This window comes from Folsomia candida, unplaced genomic scaffold (genome assembly GCF_002217175.1).
Source record: "Folsomia candida strain VU population unplaced genomic scaffold, ASM221717v1 Fcan01_Sc006, whole genome shotgun sequence".
Lineage (NCBI taxonomy): Eukaryota > Metazoa > Arthropoda > Collembola > Entomobryomorpha > Isotomidae > Folsomia > Folsomia candida.
The window spans coordinates 6,902,740-6,918,229 of record NW_019091198.1 but is presented as its reverse complement, the minus strand read 5'-3'; the positions used below and the strand labels follow the sequence as shown (position 1 = coordinate 6,918,229).

Sequence of the window (15,490 nt, the reverse complement as noted above, 5' to 3'; positions counted from 1 at the left end):
TATGTACAGCGCCCAATTTCTCCTATTTGCATGTGAGCTCTATTTTATAAATTCCAGAGCATGATACCAGACCAAAATTGCCCACTTCGATCCCAACGACTTGCATCAGCAGGTTATATAAATGTATGTACATGGTCTTTGTAGTGGAGCATAGTACATACACAGATATAAAGACAGATAGTGACTTGAGGCCAAATATCCAGCCTCAAGCGTGGCGATAATAATACCGTAAAACAAAACAACTTTCTTCTCTGTAGTTGGATTTCCACTTCTTTTCAACTTTTGTAGCATCACATCACAATTCCAACAAGCTTTTAAACTTGTTCAAAGATTCGGTCGATTATATAAAGGACATAATTTTATCGCAATTCTGGAAAAATGTGACATGACAGCCATGGAGGGGAATAATTTACAGCTATTAAAGTATTTTTAGAATGCGTCACAACTAAGTACGTGGAATATGGCAGGTCTGTCACTTAGGAGAGCAACCTCTTTGCGTCCATGTGCTGGTGGTGGGTGGCAATATTTTAACTAGTCGTGTGAAGTGAACTATTTCCTGGCTCTGAATCTCTAAAACGACCAACCCTCTCCCGATCACGAACTAACTTTCCCAAAATTGTGTAGCTTAAAGAGAGAGAGAGCGAGAGGCAAAAGTCAAAGGACGCAAAATGTGTTATTCCATCTTTTTTTGAAAAATACAAAGTGAACGGCTGCCAGAGCGAGTTGAAGCACTTTCTTCTCCAACGACCGACAAAATAAATGAAATCTCAAAATCCCTCAGCTGGCTTTGAAAGCTTTTGATAAGAACTGACATCACGCGTGGTTCGTCTTACAAGGGAACATACCGAGGTGTCCAACGAGTTAAGGGTCGACACCTATACCAAAATGCCCACCATACATGACTTATTAAACAAACTGAAGGAATTTCCGTGTAAAATTCACTTTTCGTCACGTTGTGACGATATTTGTGACGAGCGCATGACCATCAGGTTGCCAGAGAGGGAGAGGTCGGCTGCTGAACGATTAGGTCGGCCACAGAGAAGCGTCGTCGTCTTCACGTCGTCTTCAGAGATTTCAAATTCTTTCCAATTTTGAAACCATTTTGAAATTTTGAAGAAATTTTGAAGAAATTTTGAAATTTCGAAAACAATTTGAAATTTTGAAAAAGTTTTGAAATTTTGAAAAAGTTTTGAAATTTTGAAGAAATTTTGAAATTTTGAAACAATTATGAAATTTTGAAAAAATTAGAGGTTTGTAAGTTATTTGAAATCTCTAAAGACAACATTTGGTCGACCTGACCATTGAGTGGCCGACCTATCCCTGGCTGGCAACCTGATGGTCATGCGCTCGTCAGAAATATCGTCACAACGTGACGAAAAGTGAATTTTACACGGAAATTCCTTCAGTTTGTTTAATAAGTCATGTACTGTGGTCATTTTGGTATAGGTGTCGACCCTTAAGTCGTTGGACACCTCGGTATGTTCCCTTGTTAGTCGGACGTGACCCTTAGCACCAACAACTTTCTCTTTCTTCGTCTCCTTGCATATGCATGGAACTTCCGCTTCAGGAAGTTGGGCAATCAATTTATATAAGTATCGAATTGGCCTCGTCTGCTGGCAATAAATGTGCCTTCAATAAAATTCCCACAAGAAACTCAACCCAGAAAATGTTCTTACGTATACGTAACCTTGCCTTTCTCTCCTCAAAGACTTTCTCCACCACCACGACGAGGCTTATTATTACTTTGTTTGGACCGAGTGCGTTATCATTCTAAATAATTGATACTCGGATTCTCGAGTGGTGTGTGGATTATTAATGGGAGCTATAAATAGTGAGAAACTTTCCTTTCAGTTTCACTCAGCAATGCTTTATCGAGGTGTCCATCATCATTAACGCTGCATTACTAGAAAAGTGCCTGATTAAAGTTGTCGCAAATTTTGTCAGCTCATTAGCCCGGAACAACGTTTATTCATCGAGAGGCTACTTTTTCTCAGAAATTGTGTACGTACATCTCGTCTTTCCTGGGAGTCAGAATGTGTACAAGAGTACACTTTGGCCAAAAATAAGTTTTAGCTAATCGATGCTAATGCATGCTAAATGCGGTGGAATAAGAAATCAACAGTTTTTTTAGAATCGTCTCTTTAAGAGAGCACAACCATCTTGGAGAAATCTGTCCTTTCGCTAGAATGAAATCTACTTGTATGATTATCTCGTAGGTATGAAAGCACTGTTCAGCTTTCACTGTTCATCCATCCCATCTGAAGGTGAAACTAAGAGTCTAAAAATACCCTCTTCTTGGACCAAACCGGTTAATTAACTTACTTAAATTGTGTCATTTTATATCTAATTACTTAGTGCGACCAAATTGCATTATTCTCATAATTATAGCCTGCTGCAAGCACTTGAGATATCGATTCCTTCCTATCACTTCCTACTTTCTCCGTTTGACCTTCTCCGCCTCCTCCTCCTCCTTCGACTTGATACTTAAACTGAAAACTTTCTAGGCATGTAAATATCCTTCCGTCATCTCCATTTTGTTCGCAAGAACGATATACGAATTCCCTTGACAAGGTTTTATGACTTGATTGTTTATTAAACGTCAGACCACGAACAGATCCCGTTTGGATGAAGGTTCCTCCTCAATACTACTCCTCTTACAAAGAAAGGCGTCTAAAATTATCCTTGGCAGGGAGAATCAAGCCACGACGTACGCTGACGAGGATTTGATCACGTCTGGTTGGAAGCTACCAAATACGCTGATGTAATTTCGATGAACCGGAGGAGATGATGATGCCGATAGGTTGGATGGATGGATAGATATCTGAGTAATAATGTTTCATGAACAAATCTCTGCAGTATCGAGAGATTCCTTCGGCAAGTGGAACGCGGGTGGGTGGGTGGTGGGTGCAGTTGGGTGGAATATATACGCAAATAATGAGAGAAGAAGACGACTTGCCTGGCCATTCTGTGATGCCATACATACTCAGGGATCGTCCACTGACAAGAGCCTGCGAGAATTACTCCAGCCATGCCAGGACGACGGGAAGAGTAACGGGAGGAGAGATAATTGCAACTTCATATCATGACGTCTACGCTTCACTGGGATCAATTTGTTAATATGAGACCGCTTTGTTCTCCCCGCACAGACAGAGTCCTTTGTTGCTCTTCTGGTTTGTCATAAAGTCTTCTTCTTTCTACAACAACGGCTTAAAATTCTTGTACTAATGACTCATAAATTCAGTCCTTGTTATGTGGTCGTGTGTTCTGAAACAGAGCTGGAAACTGTTCCCCGACAAGAATGGGTAAGTAGAGACACTCGCTTTCCAAGTCATGGTTCAACAATTCCGCAAATTACATTGTTTTGAGATCTTTATCATAGATCGTTCTCCCAGGGAAATCAAACTTTGCGAGTTGTAAGATTTGAAAAATTTTGTTTCATGAAACTTTATATAAATTGCAGTGTTTCGCTGTTCGCCACTTTTGTAACTCGTTAAGAGAACACTATCTCCAAGCACGGCTACGAAGGCGGCTTGAACAATGCACATGATTTTTTTGAGCACTCGTACATAAATCTAAAGACTTTTGTACTCGCAATGTCCAGAGAATTGTTTAGATTAGAACACAACCCACACAAAAAAATACACTTGGGCCTCGATAACTTTATGAAAAAACTGACACTATCAGCAGTACCCTTGGTGCCTACCTTTTTTGTACCAATGCGATAGCCTGCACAGACAAAACTAAAAGCAGTCCGACAATCCAACGGAAAAGTGGAGATTTCAGCAAACACAAAAATATCCTTCCCATTTGCAACTTTAAATTCTAATGTTCCGTTTGGGGATTGTAAAGCAATAAACAAAGTCAAAGGTTCCTAAATCCCATCCAACCTCCTCCTTTTCCTACTTTAGTAGACAACGGCTGTGTTCTGTACGGAAAATACATCAGTTTGTTCCAACTACACAGTTGGGGTCGCCTCGTTAAGCTGTGTTCTGCATGTAATGAATGTCGGATCAAATGCCCAGAGTAATAATCAAGACATACATGAATACCTTTGGTGCATTTGATTTAATTCCCATATCGTAATACGTATGTACATACATAGGATGGTGACTCTTATGCGTACAATATATGCTAAAGTACGTACATATGCATACTGGGAGAGAAGGACGAAATATGGAGCCAACTACTGGAGGAAGCAATGTAAAGAAAGTGCAAAGTAAAGATGGATGATGCAAAACACATTTATTACGTACACCAACTTTCCAACGACCAGTATAGCAGCAACATATCTGGCGATGAATAGGATCACTGTTGTACTAGAATTAGGAAAAAAACTACAAATTTACAACTTATTTTTATAGCTTGTAGCAGCTTAAAGTTAAAGGACCCCCTGTGCACATTTGATTGTAGCTTTTGGCTCCAGACGGATGTAACGGCGTTCAAAGAACATTTGGAGATCTGACTGATTTGGGAGATAGATTGCACTGGAGAAAAGGAAGGAAAGCAGTGCACGCCGTTATCGTTCTACTGGGTCCAAATTGCCATCCGGTAAATTCTACTGATATTTATTCCTGTTTTTCCTAAACTTTAATTTAACCTTTGTCCCATCTCGGTGGTGTGCGTTACTGAATTTGCTCCACTTATGGCATAATGCGAAAAATGGTGTACATTTGACTAGGATTTACTCATTTTTGAACAAATCTTTCCAGACTACACGGACTGAATACGGTATGATTTCTCTCCCGCACATGTAGCAGAATAGAATATGTACTTTCCAAGGACATTAAGGCACTAGATCAACACCAACGCCCAAGCATGTACATCTACATTGGTATATTTAGCTCTGTTTTGATATTCGCAACGAATCTAATCCATTTTGTAGAATGCAATCTTCTTTCCCATTCCTATAAATCATGAAAGCATCGTCCCAGAGATCTCTCAGAGAGAGAGAGTTAGACAGACAGCGTTAGTCCGCGAAACTAATGGATAGAGATAGAAAGAGCCAGAGAGAGAGAGGACAACACAAGGTGTAAATAAGTACGAAGGAGATGAAATTATCAATTGAGTGAGCGGCTGAGTGACGTTTTAGACGCTAAATAAATGGGAACTTCAAAGGAGAAGAAGGAGGAGATGAAAGAGAATGGTGTCAAAAGCAGTCAGTTTTCCGACTCGTCAGCCAAACTAAGAACTTGAATCATAGTCACAAATCTTTCTTGCATTTAAAAAGAGAAATTGGGGAGATTATCTCCTCCTCGGATTCTAAATGGGGTTACAATTCAAGAGCCAAAGGGAGTAGAAAAGGAGGATTGGAGTGCATAGCATACTGGTTACTCAGACTGGTTGCTCAGACCTCGCTCAAAGTCAGAAAGTGTAATCTCAATTTTTCAACCTTACGAGAAAACCGTGTCACACATCTAAGTAAATATTCAACTGGGCAGTAAGTTGGATAAATTGTAGGATTGACATTATTGATATAGTGCTCAAACAAATGAGTGTCACACACAAATGAATAGGCTTATGTGGCTTTAGGTGACCGGTTTCTGGTCGACTGACCGACCTACTGACCAGACCAGTCAACCTCACTCTCTTTCCGTTGCACATATAACATGACGCCTTTCACACTTTCTCCAAAGAAATCCCATTTCCCAAATTACAAAGTGGAGAAAGTTGGAAAGTCGGTGTGAGAGGCGAGCAAAACTATGCAACCCGTCACCAAGTTTCCGTCCAACACACACCGTCACTCACATTAAACTATTATAAACTTTTCCTATTTCCACGTGTAAGATTGGATGAATCCCATCTGTGCGTTTACTGGTCAGGTACGTTTAACTTTGCCATATTCTGAGCAGTAAATTTATTCCACGCAGATATAAATTACAGGAATAAACTTCCCTCTTGCAATTGAAGACGAATTAAACCCCATGCAAAACTAGGCACATACATATCCAATTTTGAACCTGAAGAAGAAAATTAAATTTCAATCCTGACAAGTTAATCAATAATTCTGCTTTTGGGTGGGTACAACTAAATAAATTAAATTTTACTACTTGATTGTTTTTGACAATTGAAATGTTGACTGCTTCAATTTAGCCGTAAGGTGGGAATAAATTATTTATTTTAATGAATCAGTTTTCATGTTGACTACAATCGTCTCATTTCTTCCTTCACTGCGATACACTAATGAATTGAGAGTTTAGAGAGAGAGAGCTTAATCAATTCAAAATTGTGACTTGGCCAACAATCAGTAATTTCATTACCAACGGCTGACGTCATGACCCAAATTCTACAAGAATATGCACACCAATCCGAATTTACAATCACAATCCGTAGGAATGCCTAACAACTCTTTCAACATTTATTGTTAGCCTGGCTGCCTCATCATCAAGTGTATTAGTTCTCCTAGTCGACTGTGCAGAGACCAATTTACACATAACACCGCCGTTGTCGTCCGTGATCAAACAAAGGCTCGTTAACTCGTCCCGAGTCTCATTTCCTTTTTATTTTTCACATTACCACATGATGCGGACGCATTTGGACTGGCGAGGAGAAAGCAGGAGGACGAGCTTGGACTGTTTGAACAACCATTATTACTGTCCATATTCAAACCTGGTCCTCCATTCATGAGAGTTAAGGGGTTTATTGTAGTGCATTCATGGAACATATTCTTCTCGCCTATGAATTCACAATGCTGGGTTCTATTAGTATTCCCTCCGCATCGAGAGGCTGACCGACTTACTTCCCCTTGACAAATTCTTCCTCTTCCGCTGATCCCGAAATTTACGGGAAGGAAACGCAGCCACTAGGAGACAGATTGACAGAGAGAGAAAAGTTTTTTAAGAAATGTTGGAAATGTTAGTGCTTTATGAAATACAATGCATTCATAATTTGTAAAATTTGATAAAAATTTGGACCTCATCAAGTTTGCACATCTCATTGACACTAAACGACTATATTAGTAGTAAAAAATATTGTCAACTTATGAAAAAATAAATACAATATAATCATACGTGCTTGCAAACTGATATGCCTGAACTTGCCCCTTTTTCCTGAAAATCGTTTGCTTGAGTAGATTGGGAAAAGCTCAATACTTTCGTTCAGATGAAGAGAAAAGCAAAGCTTCCAATCCGCCGTGAAAACAGAATCGCGTGCATTCTCGTGGAAAGCGGGGGTAATTCTGGGAGTGAGTCTGTTTCGGAGTTTCTCGGTTGGCGAGCTTGTGAAACCGGTGCAAATGCGGATACCCTGAAATGTACTGCAGTTTTCTCAGATCGAGGGATTCTTCCTGCCCAGAGAAGTCGCATCTGGTTTTGCTTTTCTTGCTGAGGAAGTTTGGATTTTGATAACCGTCTCAAAATTTGTAACTTGTATTGCTGAGATTTTAGTGAATAAATGTGAACTCCCAGTGCTACAAGGAATATGGGTAAAGGTTTATTTTATCTCTTGAGGATAAATAAAATGGTAGAAAAAAATCATAATAGTATGAAAAAATTATTTGGACAGGTCAAGCTCCGCCGTCAGATTTGGCATTTTTTGAGAGGTCCGATGGTCCGATCTTAACCGCCGTTCTTCTGATATTGGATACAAGACTGGCATCTTAGTAGGAGACGAGGAATTCTGTGAACTTGATGATGTTGTGTTTTCAGTCTCATTTGTTTGGCGACTCGCTTCACCATGCCAGTCTTACAGCCGGGGCATGTTTTCCACGTTTTTATATACTTCTCATGACAAGCCTTGTGTACAAACACGCTGCATTTTGGACACTGATGTCCCTGCAAGTTTGAAAATATATTTAAAACTATTGTATAATTAATTCAAAAATATAAATACGTCAATGTTGACCATAAAAATTATTACGTGAAGCATGGTCATTTTGCAGAGATGGCAATTAGTCATCACGTCGTCATAAACTTCTCTAAGGATGGGTTCAAACTCGCGAATAGTACGAATTCCAATCGTAATTTCGTACTCTGGCCCCTGCTCGTACAAATTTTAATGAATTACATAGACAGAAAGTTCGAATTTATTGGTTAATTGAACTTTAATCATAAATTATACAACATCTTTATTATCTATCTACCTTTGGATCCAAATAATATTTAGCAAAGTAATGCAACCCTATCATTTTTTGCACGAATGCTTCAGCCATTTCGATGGAAAAGTCGCGAGCATTAATTTCTCTAGCCATATCTTTGCAATCCATGACCGGTACAGCAAAATGCTCGTACTTCCGGAGAACTGCGGTCATAATCTTTCGAAATAATTCCAATTCTGCTTTTGAGAACAGGGTTTCCATTCTGAAACGGAAGCAAATATAGATTTTTGATTAGTTATTCCTCCCCAATTTGTATTCTATTCAAATGTGGTCTAACAAATAACACTTACCTCATCGCTGGAGTTTCCATCATGTCCAAAAACATGAAAAATTTTTCCCCAGTGAGTTCACAAGATGCTGACATAATCGCAACATCGTATAATTTAATTTTTTCATTAATTTCTTTAAAAACTCTTTCTATTGCCAGCATGGAGGTCCACTGCTCCTCATCCACTAAATGAATTACCAAAATAAAAATTGTTAGCAAATGAAATGCAATCAATTAATTAAGTACATAAAATATAGTTATTCGTACAACTTAGAGCATTAGAAGCCCTCCAGAACAAAGTTTTCACTCTGTGAAAATCCAACAATCCTCCGGATTTCATTCCTTGCAGCACGATCTTGTGAAGTACTCCATAGCCTTTCTTTTCCATGTCTATTTCAAGAATTGACAATTTAAAAAAAACATTTTAAGAACCAAACTAATAGAGTAATAGAAAATTTGAAATTTAATCATCATAGAAAATTACCTCAAAATAATTTGGGTCCAAAAAGTAGCTTGGGGTTTTCAATTGGAACAATTTTTTCCTGGAGAAGAGCGGAGAGTAACCGTCTACCTAAGCTACCTACGCTACAGCTTCCTAGTAACCCATGTGCCGGCAGAAATGATAGCGCACATGCATATTTTTCACCGCTCTGTGTTTTGTCTCGGTCTCATTCTCCCACAAATTCACGGCTTTTCCACTTTGTCGTTTTTCCTCATTTTATGCGAAAGTCATTGCAAACGGACCATGGAAATGCACTCCAATTTAGAGCACAGTCAGTTTTTAATGAGTTGCCCCTTGAAGAGGTGGAACTACCCATGGACAACGTATTAATTGTATTACAATTGCTATTGCTATTTTGAAACCCATTTTGAATCAGAATTAATCATTTTGGATTTCAAGTTGACATATCTCGGTTATATTTTGAGAATGGATAGAAATGCGCAAAGTATTTCTAATATTTTATAGAGTGCATGCAAAAAAAGTTGAAGGAAAATCATTGCAAGTAGAAATTTTAGCTCTACTGAGAATATCGTTCAATTTATGTCAGCTCTAGGGTGACATTTATTTATTTCAGATACACATTTTTATTTTGAGTCCGAGTCAATAAATGTTGTATGCTTAAGCATTGCAAGTCCTTTAACGTGAGACTCGTGTCGTCACTACCAACGTCATAATAATGACGTCATAACCCTACATTTTCAATTATTTCTCAGCTACCAGAAGGAATTTTGGAATTCTTTCTACGGCTATTTTAGATAACTCCGTTGTGGTCATACTCGACGAAGAAGTTCAATATTTCGATCGTTTTTGAAAGCTGAGGTACAAAAAGTATGTAAAAAGCATAAGACCAAACGTTATATAAAATTTGTACCTCAGCAAAATTGGCCCATCGAAATTGAAAATTTTCAAAAGAATCTTATTAATCAGCTAATTATCTACAATAGCGGTAGAAAGAATTTCAAAATTCAATTTCAAAGTCTCAGAAAATAGTTTTAAAAATTGAAAAAATTGAAATAACTGGTGTAACCCAGACTTGTTGTGCGAGGGCCGTCCACTAACTGTGTATTGCATTGGGTTTTAGTGAATTGAGTAAAAACCTGAATAAAAACGGTTTTACAAGAAATGCAATACAGTACATAGTGAATGCGTGTCTCCCCACTTTCCTTTGTAAACAAAAAACGTATGGGTTTTGGGAAAAGTAAAGCATGGTGAAAAGATTTCGCGCCATATTTTTCCTGTGAATTTTTTTGACACAACTACGTCATCGAAAAGGAGCTTAATGCTACTCTTCTCCTCATAAACTCCGTTTCAAGCTGTCTGAGTTCACCGCCTTGAAGACATTAGATTACATTACCCGAATGAGCCGAATTATTTTATTATTTGACACCACTTATTTTTATTTTGGCGTTTAAATTATTAAATTTCGTGTGATTTCTACGCCAGAATTAAAATAAGTGGTGTCAAATAATAAAATAATTCGGCTCATTCGGGTAATGTAATGTAATGTCCTCAAGGCGGTGAACTCAGACAGCTTGAAACGGAGTTTAATTATGGGTTTATACATACATCCATTTTATGGAAGCAGAGCAGATTATTCCATGAATAACAGAGAGTGAAAACCAAAATAACCATGTAGCGAATCCCAGAATCATTCTAATATTTCATTAAAACGGTTGTACTGTTATTACAAAATTGTAGTTTATGCAGGTACCAGTCGTATCGCATTCCGTTCGTGACAACAAATAATGCCAGCACAAATCCTCCAAAGTAATATGGCTTATTAGTGGTGGTTCATGTTTAGTCAAGATTTGCTCGCAGGTTCAAAGTCGTTTGCTATCGATTACTTGCTGGATATGCACTACGTACCCGTTCCTATTTAATTTCAATGGAAAGCAAACAGCGAAAGGAAGAAGTGTAGGTAAATAATGGAAAGAGAGAAAGCAAGAAAAGTGACCTACATAGGATAACGGCCGAGTCCACCCAGCCCGGTCAGGTCCCCCCCAAAGTAATCCGTCATGGCAAACATGGTGACCGTTGATGTTTCCTGATCACTCACCAGGACAAAGTTCTCCAAATATTTAACAACAACAGTACAACACCAAGACTCAGTCAGGGGTCACCTCCATCCATAAATATATGCGCATTTTCACACAAACAGAGCACAACGTACCACACAGTACGACGATGACTACCCACGACGACACTTCACCAACGAGGAATTTATCTCACATTTTGTTGCTTGACATGGTTATAGGATTCCCCACTTTTTTACCTGTCCTGCTGAAAGAGGAGAAAGGTTCACTTTCACTCTTCCTCTTCATTCCACCAGCACCACTTCATTGTGCGCGTCACATTTGGGGACGAGCGTCACACAATTTTTCAATTTCACCTTGGCATCCATCACTTCATTCAAATGAGTGTATCGACCAGTGTTCGCATTCAGTGATTAATCAAATGGCACCTTTTGACCTGCCACCCGGCTGTTTACTTCCTCCCCAAAGTAATGAGTCGAAATCCGGGCTACATTTTCGCGTGGCGCCATCAACAGTGTCATTGATGTAATCTTTACGTTTACCCCTCGGTGCAGGCCACGACAGTCTAATGCTGTTCCTACTATTACGACGGGAGGGTGGGGGCGTTTGGGTTTTGTGATGCTCTCGTTATGTTTCCGTGGTAGAATATATTTATACGTGGCGAGCTTATATAACAGCCATGAAGATTCAAAGTATTAAGAAATACCTACTCAGTTTTGTGTAACATTAGGCATGGTGGATGGCTGAGGGTGGGACCAATAATTTATTTTGGATTGGTATGATTTATCCCTGGCTGAAAGCATAACACGGCTGTGGATGCAAAACTTTGTTATTTTCTGTGCTTATTAAAGATTAGAGAATTTACGAATTACGAAAATTTTGTACGGTTCTGGTGTCAGAGATATAATGGTTTTGAACTTTATAAGCAGTGCTATCGATAAATACGTAGCTTCGTACGGAATAAGATAGTGCTTAAACTACTACGAAAGTCTGATGGTTCCACTCATTTAGAGATAGTGGAGCAGAGGGCTTAATAACATAACACTAATTGAATGGGGAATAGCAAGCCATAAAATTGTGAGAATCAGTATGAGGCGTTCCTAGCTAAATCCATGGTGCAATGTGAACCGTTCCAACTAAATGAAAACCCCAGAATGGAGTTCATGACAAGAAAACTTTCCCACAATTATTTAACTAACGAAAAGGATGCAACTTCTCTCGTTAGATTGGGATGAAGGGAAAGAGAGAGAACGGACCTCTTTCTAAGCTGGCAATTTACGATACGAGAGAAAACTAAACCTGTTATAAAAGACCGTAAGCAACTCCTGTGCTTAATGAATTTACGGCTCAAACGTTCAACAGTGATCGTCCCACCACATGATAACTTTCTCCAGTTTTTCTCACAGGATTAAGTCAAAATAAACACACTTATGTACGACCCAAAAAGCAATAGGGTTCTTACGTAAGCATCAAATGGATAATAATACTGTTCAGCAATTCATACTTTCCTTCATTTCAGAGCAAATTTTCATGAAAGCAACCTGGATTAGGATTTAGTAGCACACCAAAATTTTCTACACACCTCTTTTCACCTTTTCATTCGCTCCTGCCTGATTCTCAGAACTTTATGCGACTCTTAAATTACTTTCCATAACGGAGGCCACTTGATTGAACAAAAACTTTTCGCAAATCTGATCACTTTCTCATGAACGTCTTAGCGAAATATATATAATGCCAGATTAAGAATAAGAGTGAATGAGCATAACAAAGCGTAAAAAGAAGTCTGGCTTTTACTAAATAATACCTTTATTTTTAGAAAGTTCTTCAATGTATGCACTTCTTAAGCACCAAGACGACGAGCTATATCTAAACTTGTACCATAATCTGCTGCTTTGAACCTTCGAAATTCTTTTGAACTTTTCAAAGGCATGAGAAATTTCCTTAAAAACATTTAAAATAGTGCAATCTAAACTGTGGTACATATTTTCTTTGGTACAATCTTGATTTAATTTAATTTATTTGATTGATGTTTTATTCAAGTGTCTAATAAGTTGGAAGTACTAAACCATTATCCTCCATAGCTTATACGCATAATGAACACTTACATGTCTACAAATATTAAAACAAGTGCATAAAACTACTAAAAATGTCATTGTAGCCTAATACACAAATCTAAAATGGAACGGTAAAAACAAATTGCAAAAACGAGCATGTGTAATATTTTTGACAACAAGATCTTATCTTGTCACCTATTACATAATCTGACCAATGCAAATTGTAGATTGACTACAATCTAGAAATAATCGCTAAGAAAAGTATTATACTAAAAGTTTCAGCTTAAGTCATCAAGAGTTTTTGCCTTATTTATTTATTTATTTTGTGAACAATAATGCACTCCGGATAAAAATGTTCCCAACAGAAATTCGGAGCACACATTGGCTAACGTAATCCAATTTTATCATAAACCATGTTAATGTGTAGTGACTAGCAGTGCTCGCCATTTGTCAATCACGAATTTGGCAACCAAACCCGGTCTATTGAGAAGTTGGAGCTAAACGTATTTGTGAAGCTTCATTAGTGCTTCGTGGATACACTTTATCAAATTTTCGGACGTTTTAAAAGCATTCTGATAACGTGATTTGGTCACCAGCCAGTGTTTTATGCTTGCAAATTACACAAAACCCGAATTTAGCCTTGTCCCGTTCAAATCATTTCATGAGATTAGACAAATCATTTCACCTTTTCCCATTTGTCATCAACTTTCCGCTGTTGATTCCCACTTAGGGCACTCGAAATGTAAAATTCCCACATAAAACGATAATAGTGATTGAATTAGGGGTTTGGCGACCCTTTTAGAGTTTAAACGCTAGCGGTACAAGTACTGGCAATACAAGTAATAACGATTATCGAGGAAACTGATTAACCTCGGCAACTTTATAAGGGAAACATGAGTCGAAGTGACATTAAACAAATAGAGATTTACTAGTTTTACAGTTTTTTGGACACTTTTCACTACTTAAATTTTCGGGATATTTCCTCACCAGCCTTACTAAACTTGCGTTTATGCTTTTCGGGACCATTTTAGCTCATTAATGTTGTGTAATGTTTGCAACCACGTTTCGTGCCAACAAATCTTAATGGAAACAGCTACTCAGTATTTATTGCATGGGTTTCATTTCATATTCAATGGGTTAAAATGTTAAGAAATGGCACCACCACCGTCATCCAAGCCACCAACAACGTTAACACACAAACGTCACCATCAGCCTAATGCCCCCTTTTCTAAATGTCTATTCGTTTTTGGTCCGGTTACGATTTTTCATTTCTTTTCTTGTGCACTGCTAAATCCTGCTGATATGTGAACGCATGATTGTGAGTGAGGCCCTCCTTTTCTTTTCCACTTTACCAGCCAATTTCCTGAACGATGTGCGTTAAACGGAGTAATTAAATCAACGTCATTTGCAATACTATAGCTCATTTTTACGAGTGTGTGTTACATGCCTATTATAATCGTGGTGGTGTTCCAAGCTCGTATTCATGCGTACATAAATAATGTGCACAGTAGATTAATTAAATTTGATTGCACAAGAAATGCTTTAGTACACGCAATAAGTATTTACGAGAGTCGAATAGAATTGTGTAGGGCTTATAATTTAAACTGCCAACAAGGAAAATTGAGTTCATGAAATTTCGTAAATTTTTGCATAAAAAAATAACATGAAAAAAAATAATTCGCAAATATGACGACCAGAATTTAAAATTTGAAATTTAAATTGAGCAATGAGTGAAAGTTGGGTAGGGATTTATTTTTTTGCAAACATTGTGATAATGAACCCCTCGCCGTGCGAAATATTGATAAATGTCATTTCCCCGATCCCATCTGTTATATCAATTTTTCTCACATGTTCCCAAAAAGAATGTGTGTCTTTAGCCATGCCAAGCTTTCTACTCAGATGTTGCTTGGATGTGTTATCGCATTAGAAATACAAATCTGTGAAATTGGATCAAGATTAGCATAGGAATAAGCCAAGAACGTGAGTGACACGAAATGATGAGACGCAGTGAAGCACATGGCTGTTGTTTGCATGGAATAAAATGTTCCTTGTCAGAAGAAGGTGGTAAGACTAGAGGAAGGAATGACATAGCCCGTCTCGTTTCCATGATTTAGTGCCAACGTCAAGAAAACCAAATTTTCCGTACACTTTTTTCCATTATGTTGTACATCTCTTGTGTGCAGCGTTAGTGTGCCCTTGGCGATTCGCAGTGCAAACTCTTCCTTTTCAGCGTGATGATTATTATTGCCATAATAATAATAATGATGCTCGTGTGTATGAAACCGATTCAGCCGCCGCGCCCAGACCTTCCTTAGAGACACAAAGTTGATAAAAATTAATGGAAGCCGGCTCAAATTTGTATATTTCATGAAACATGACGCTCAACAAGGAATAATTAAATGAACGGATCTACTAGCAAATTCCTATTTATTGTTTGGGCACAAAAGCAACGTAGGCGATGATTTTTTTTACTGCGGAACGGAAAATCATTACCAAATAGGTTATGCCAATTGTAAAAAATACGATTAAAATGGGCGGCTC

The 15,490-nt window shown here is 38.2% G+C and overlaps 2 protein-coding genes across 8 annotated transcripts in view; both read right to left on the bottom strand.

The window, feature by feature from the left end:
* LOC110851000 (potassium voltage-gated channel protein Shaker) overlaps positions 1–15,490 on the bottom strand; it is a 111,564-nt gene that overhangs the window by 53,003 nt on the left and 43,071 nt on the right. The gene's annotated exons all lie outside the window — the stretch shown is intronic.
* On the bottom strand, positions 7,407–10,187 carry LOC118436079 (non-structural maintenance of chromosomes element 1 homolog). Of its 2 annotated transcripts, XM_035853210.1 has the most exons (6): positions 8,845–10,187; positions 8,628–8,750; positions 8,383–8,545; positions 8,078–8,294; positions 7,855–7,974; positions 7,407–7,769 (listed from the first exon to the last, which is right to left on the bottom strand). In XM_035853210.1, exons 2-6 carry the CDS (start codon positions 8,746–8,748, stop codon positions 7,554–7,556), a joined length of 837 nt encoding a protein of 278 aa, XP_035709103.1. In that variant the 5' UTR covers positions 8,749–8,750; positions 8,845–10,187; the 3' UTR covers positions 7,407–7,553. The 2 variants fall into 2 exon arrangements, with proteins under 2 accessions (XP_035709103.1, XP_035709104.1); XM_035853211.1 differs by lacking the exon at positions 8,845–10,187 and having other exon boundaries at positions 8,628–8,835.

Coding starts and splice junctions, on each gene's coding strand:
- LOC118436079 (XM_035853210.1), bottom strand. CDS start 8,748: ATGGAAAAGAAAGGCTATGGAGTACTTCACAAGATCGTGCTGCAAGGA. Junction 8,295..8,382: donor ATGGAAACTCCAGCGATGAG/GTAAGTGTTATT, acceptor CTTCCGTTTCAG/AATGGAAACCCTGTTCTCAA. Junction 7,975..8,077: donor AATATTATTTGGATCCAAAG/GTAGATAGATAA, acceptor TTGTACGAGCAG/GGGCCAGAGTACGAAATTAC.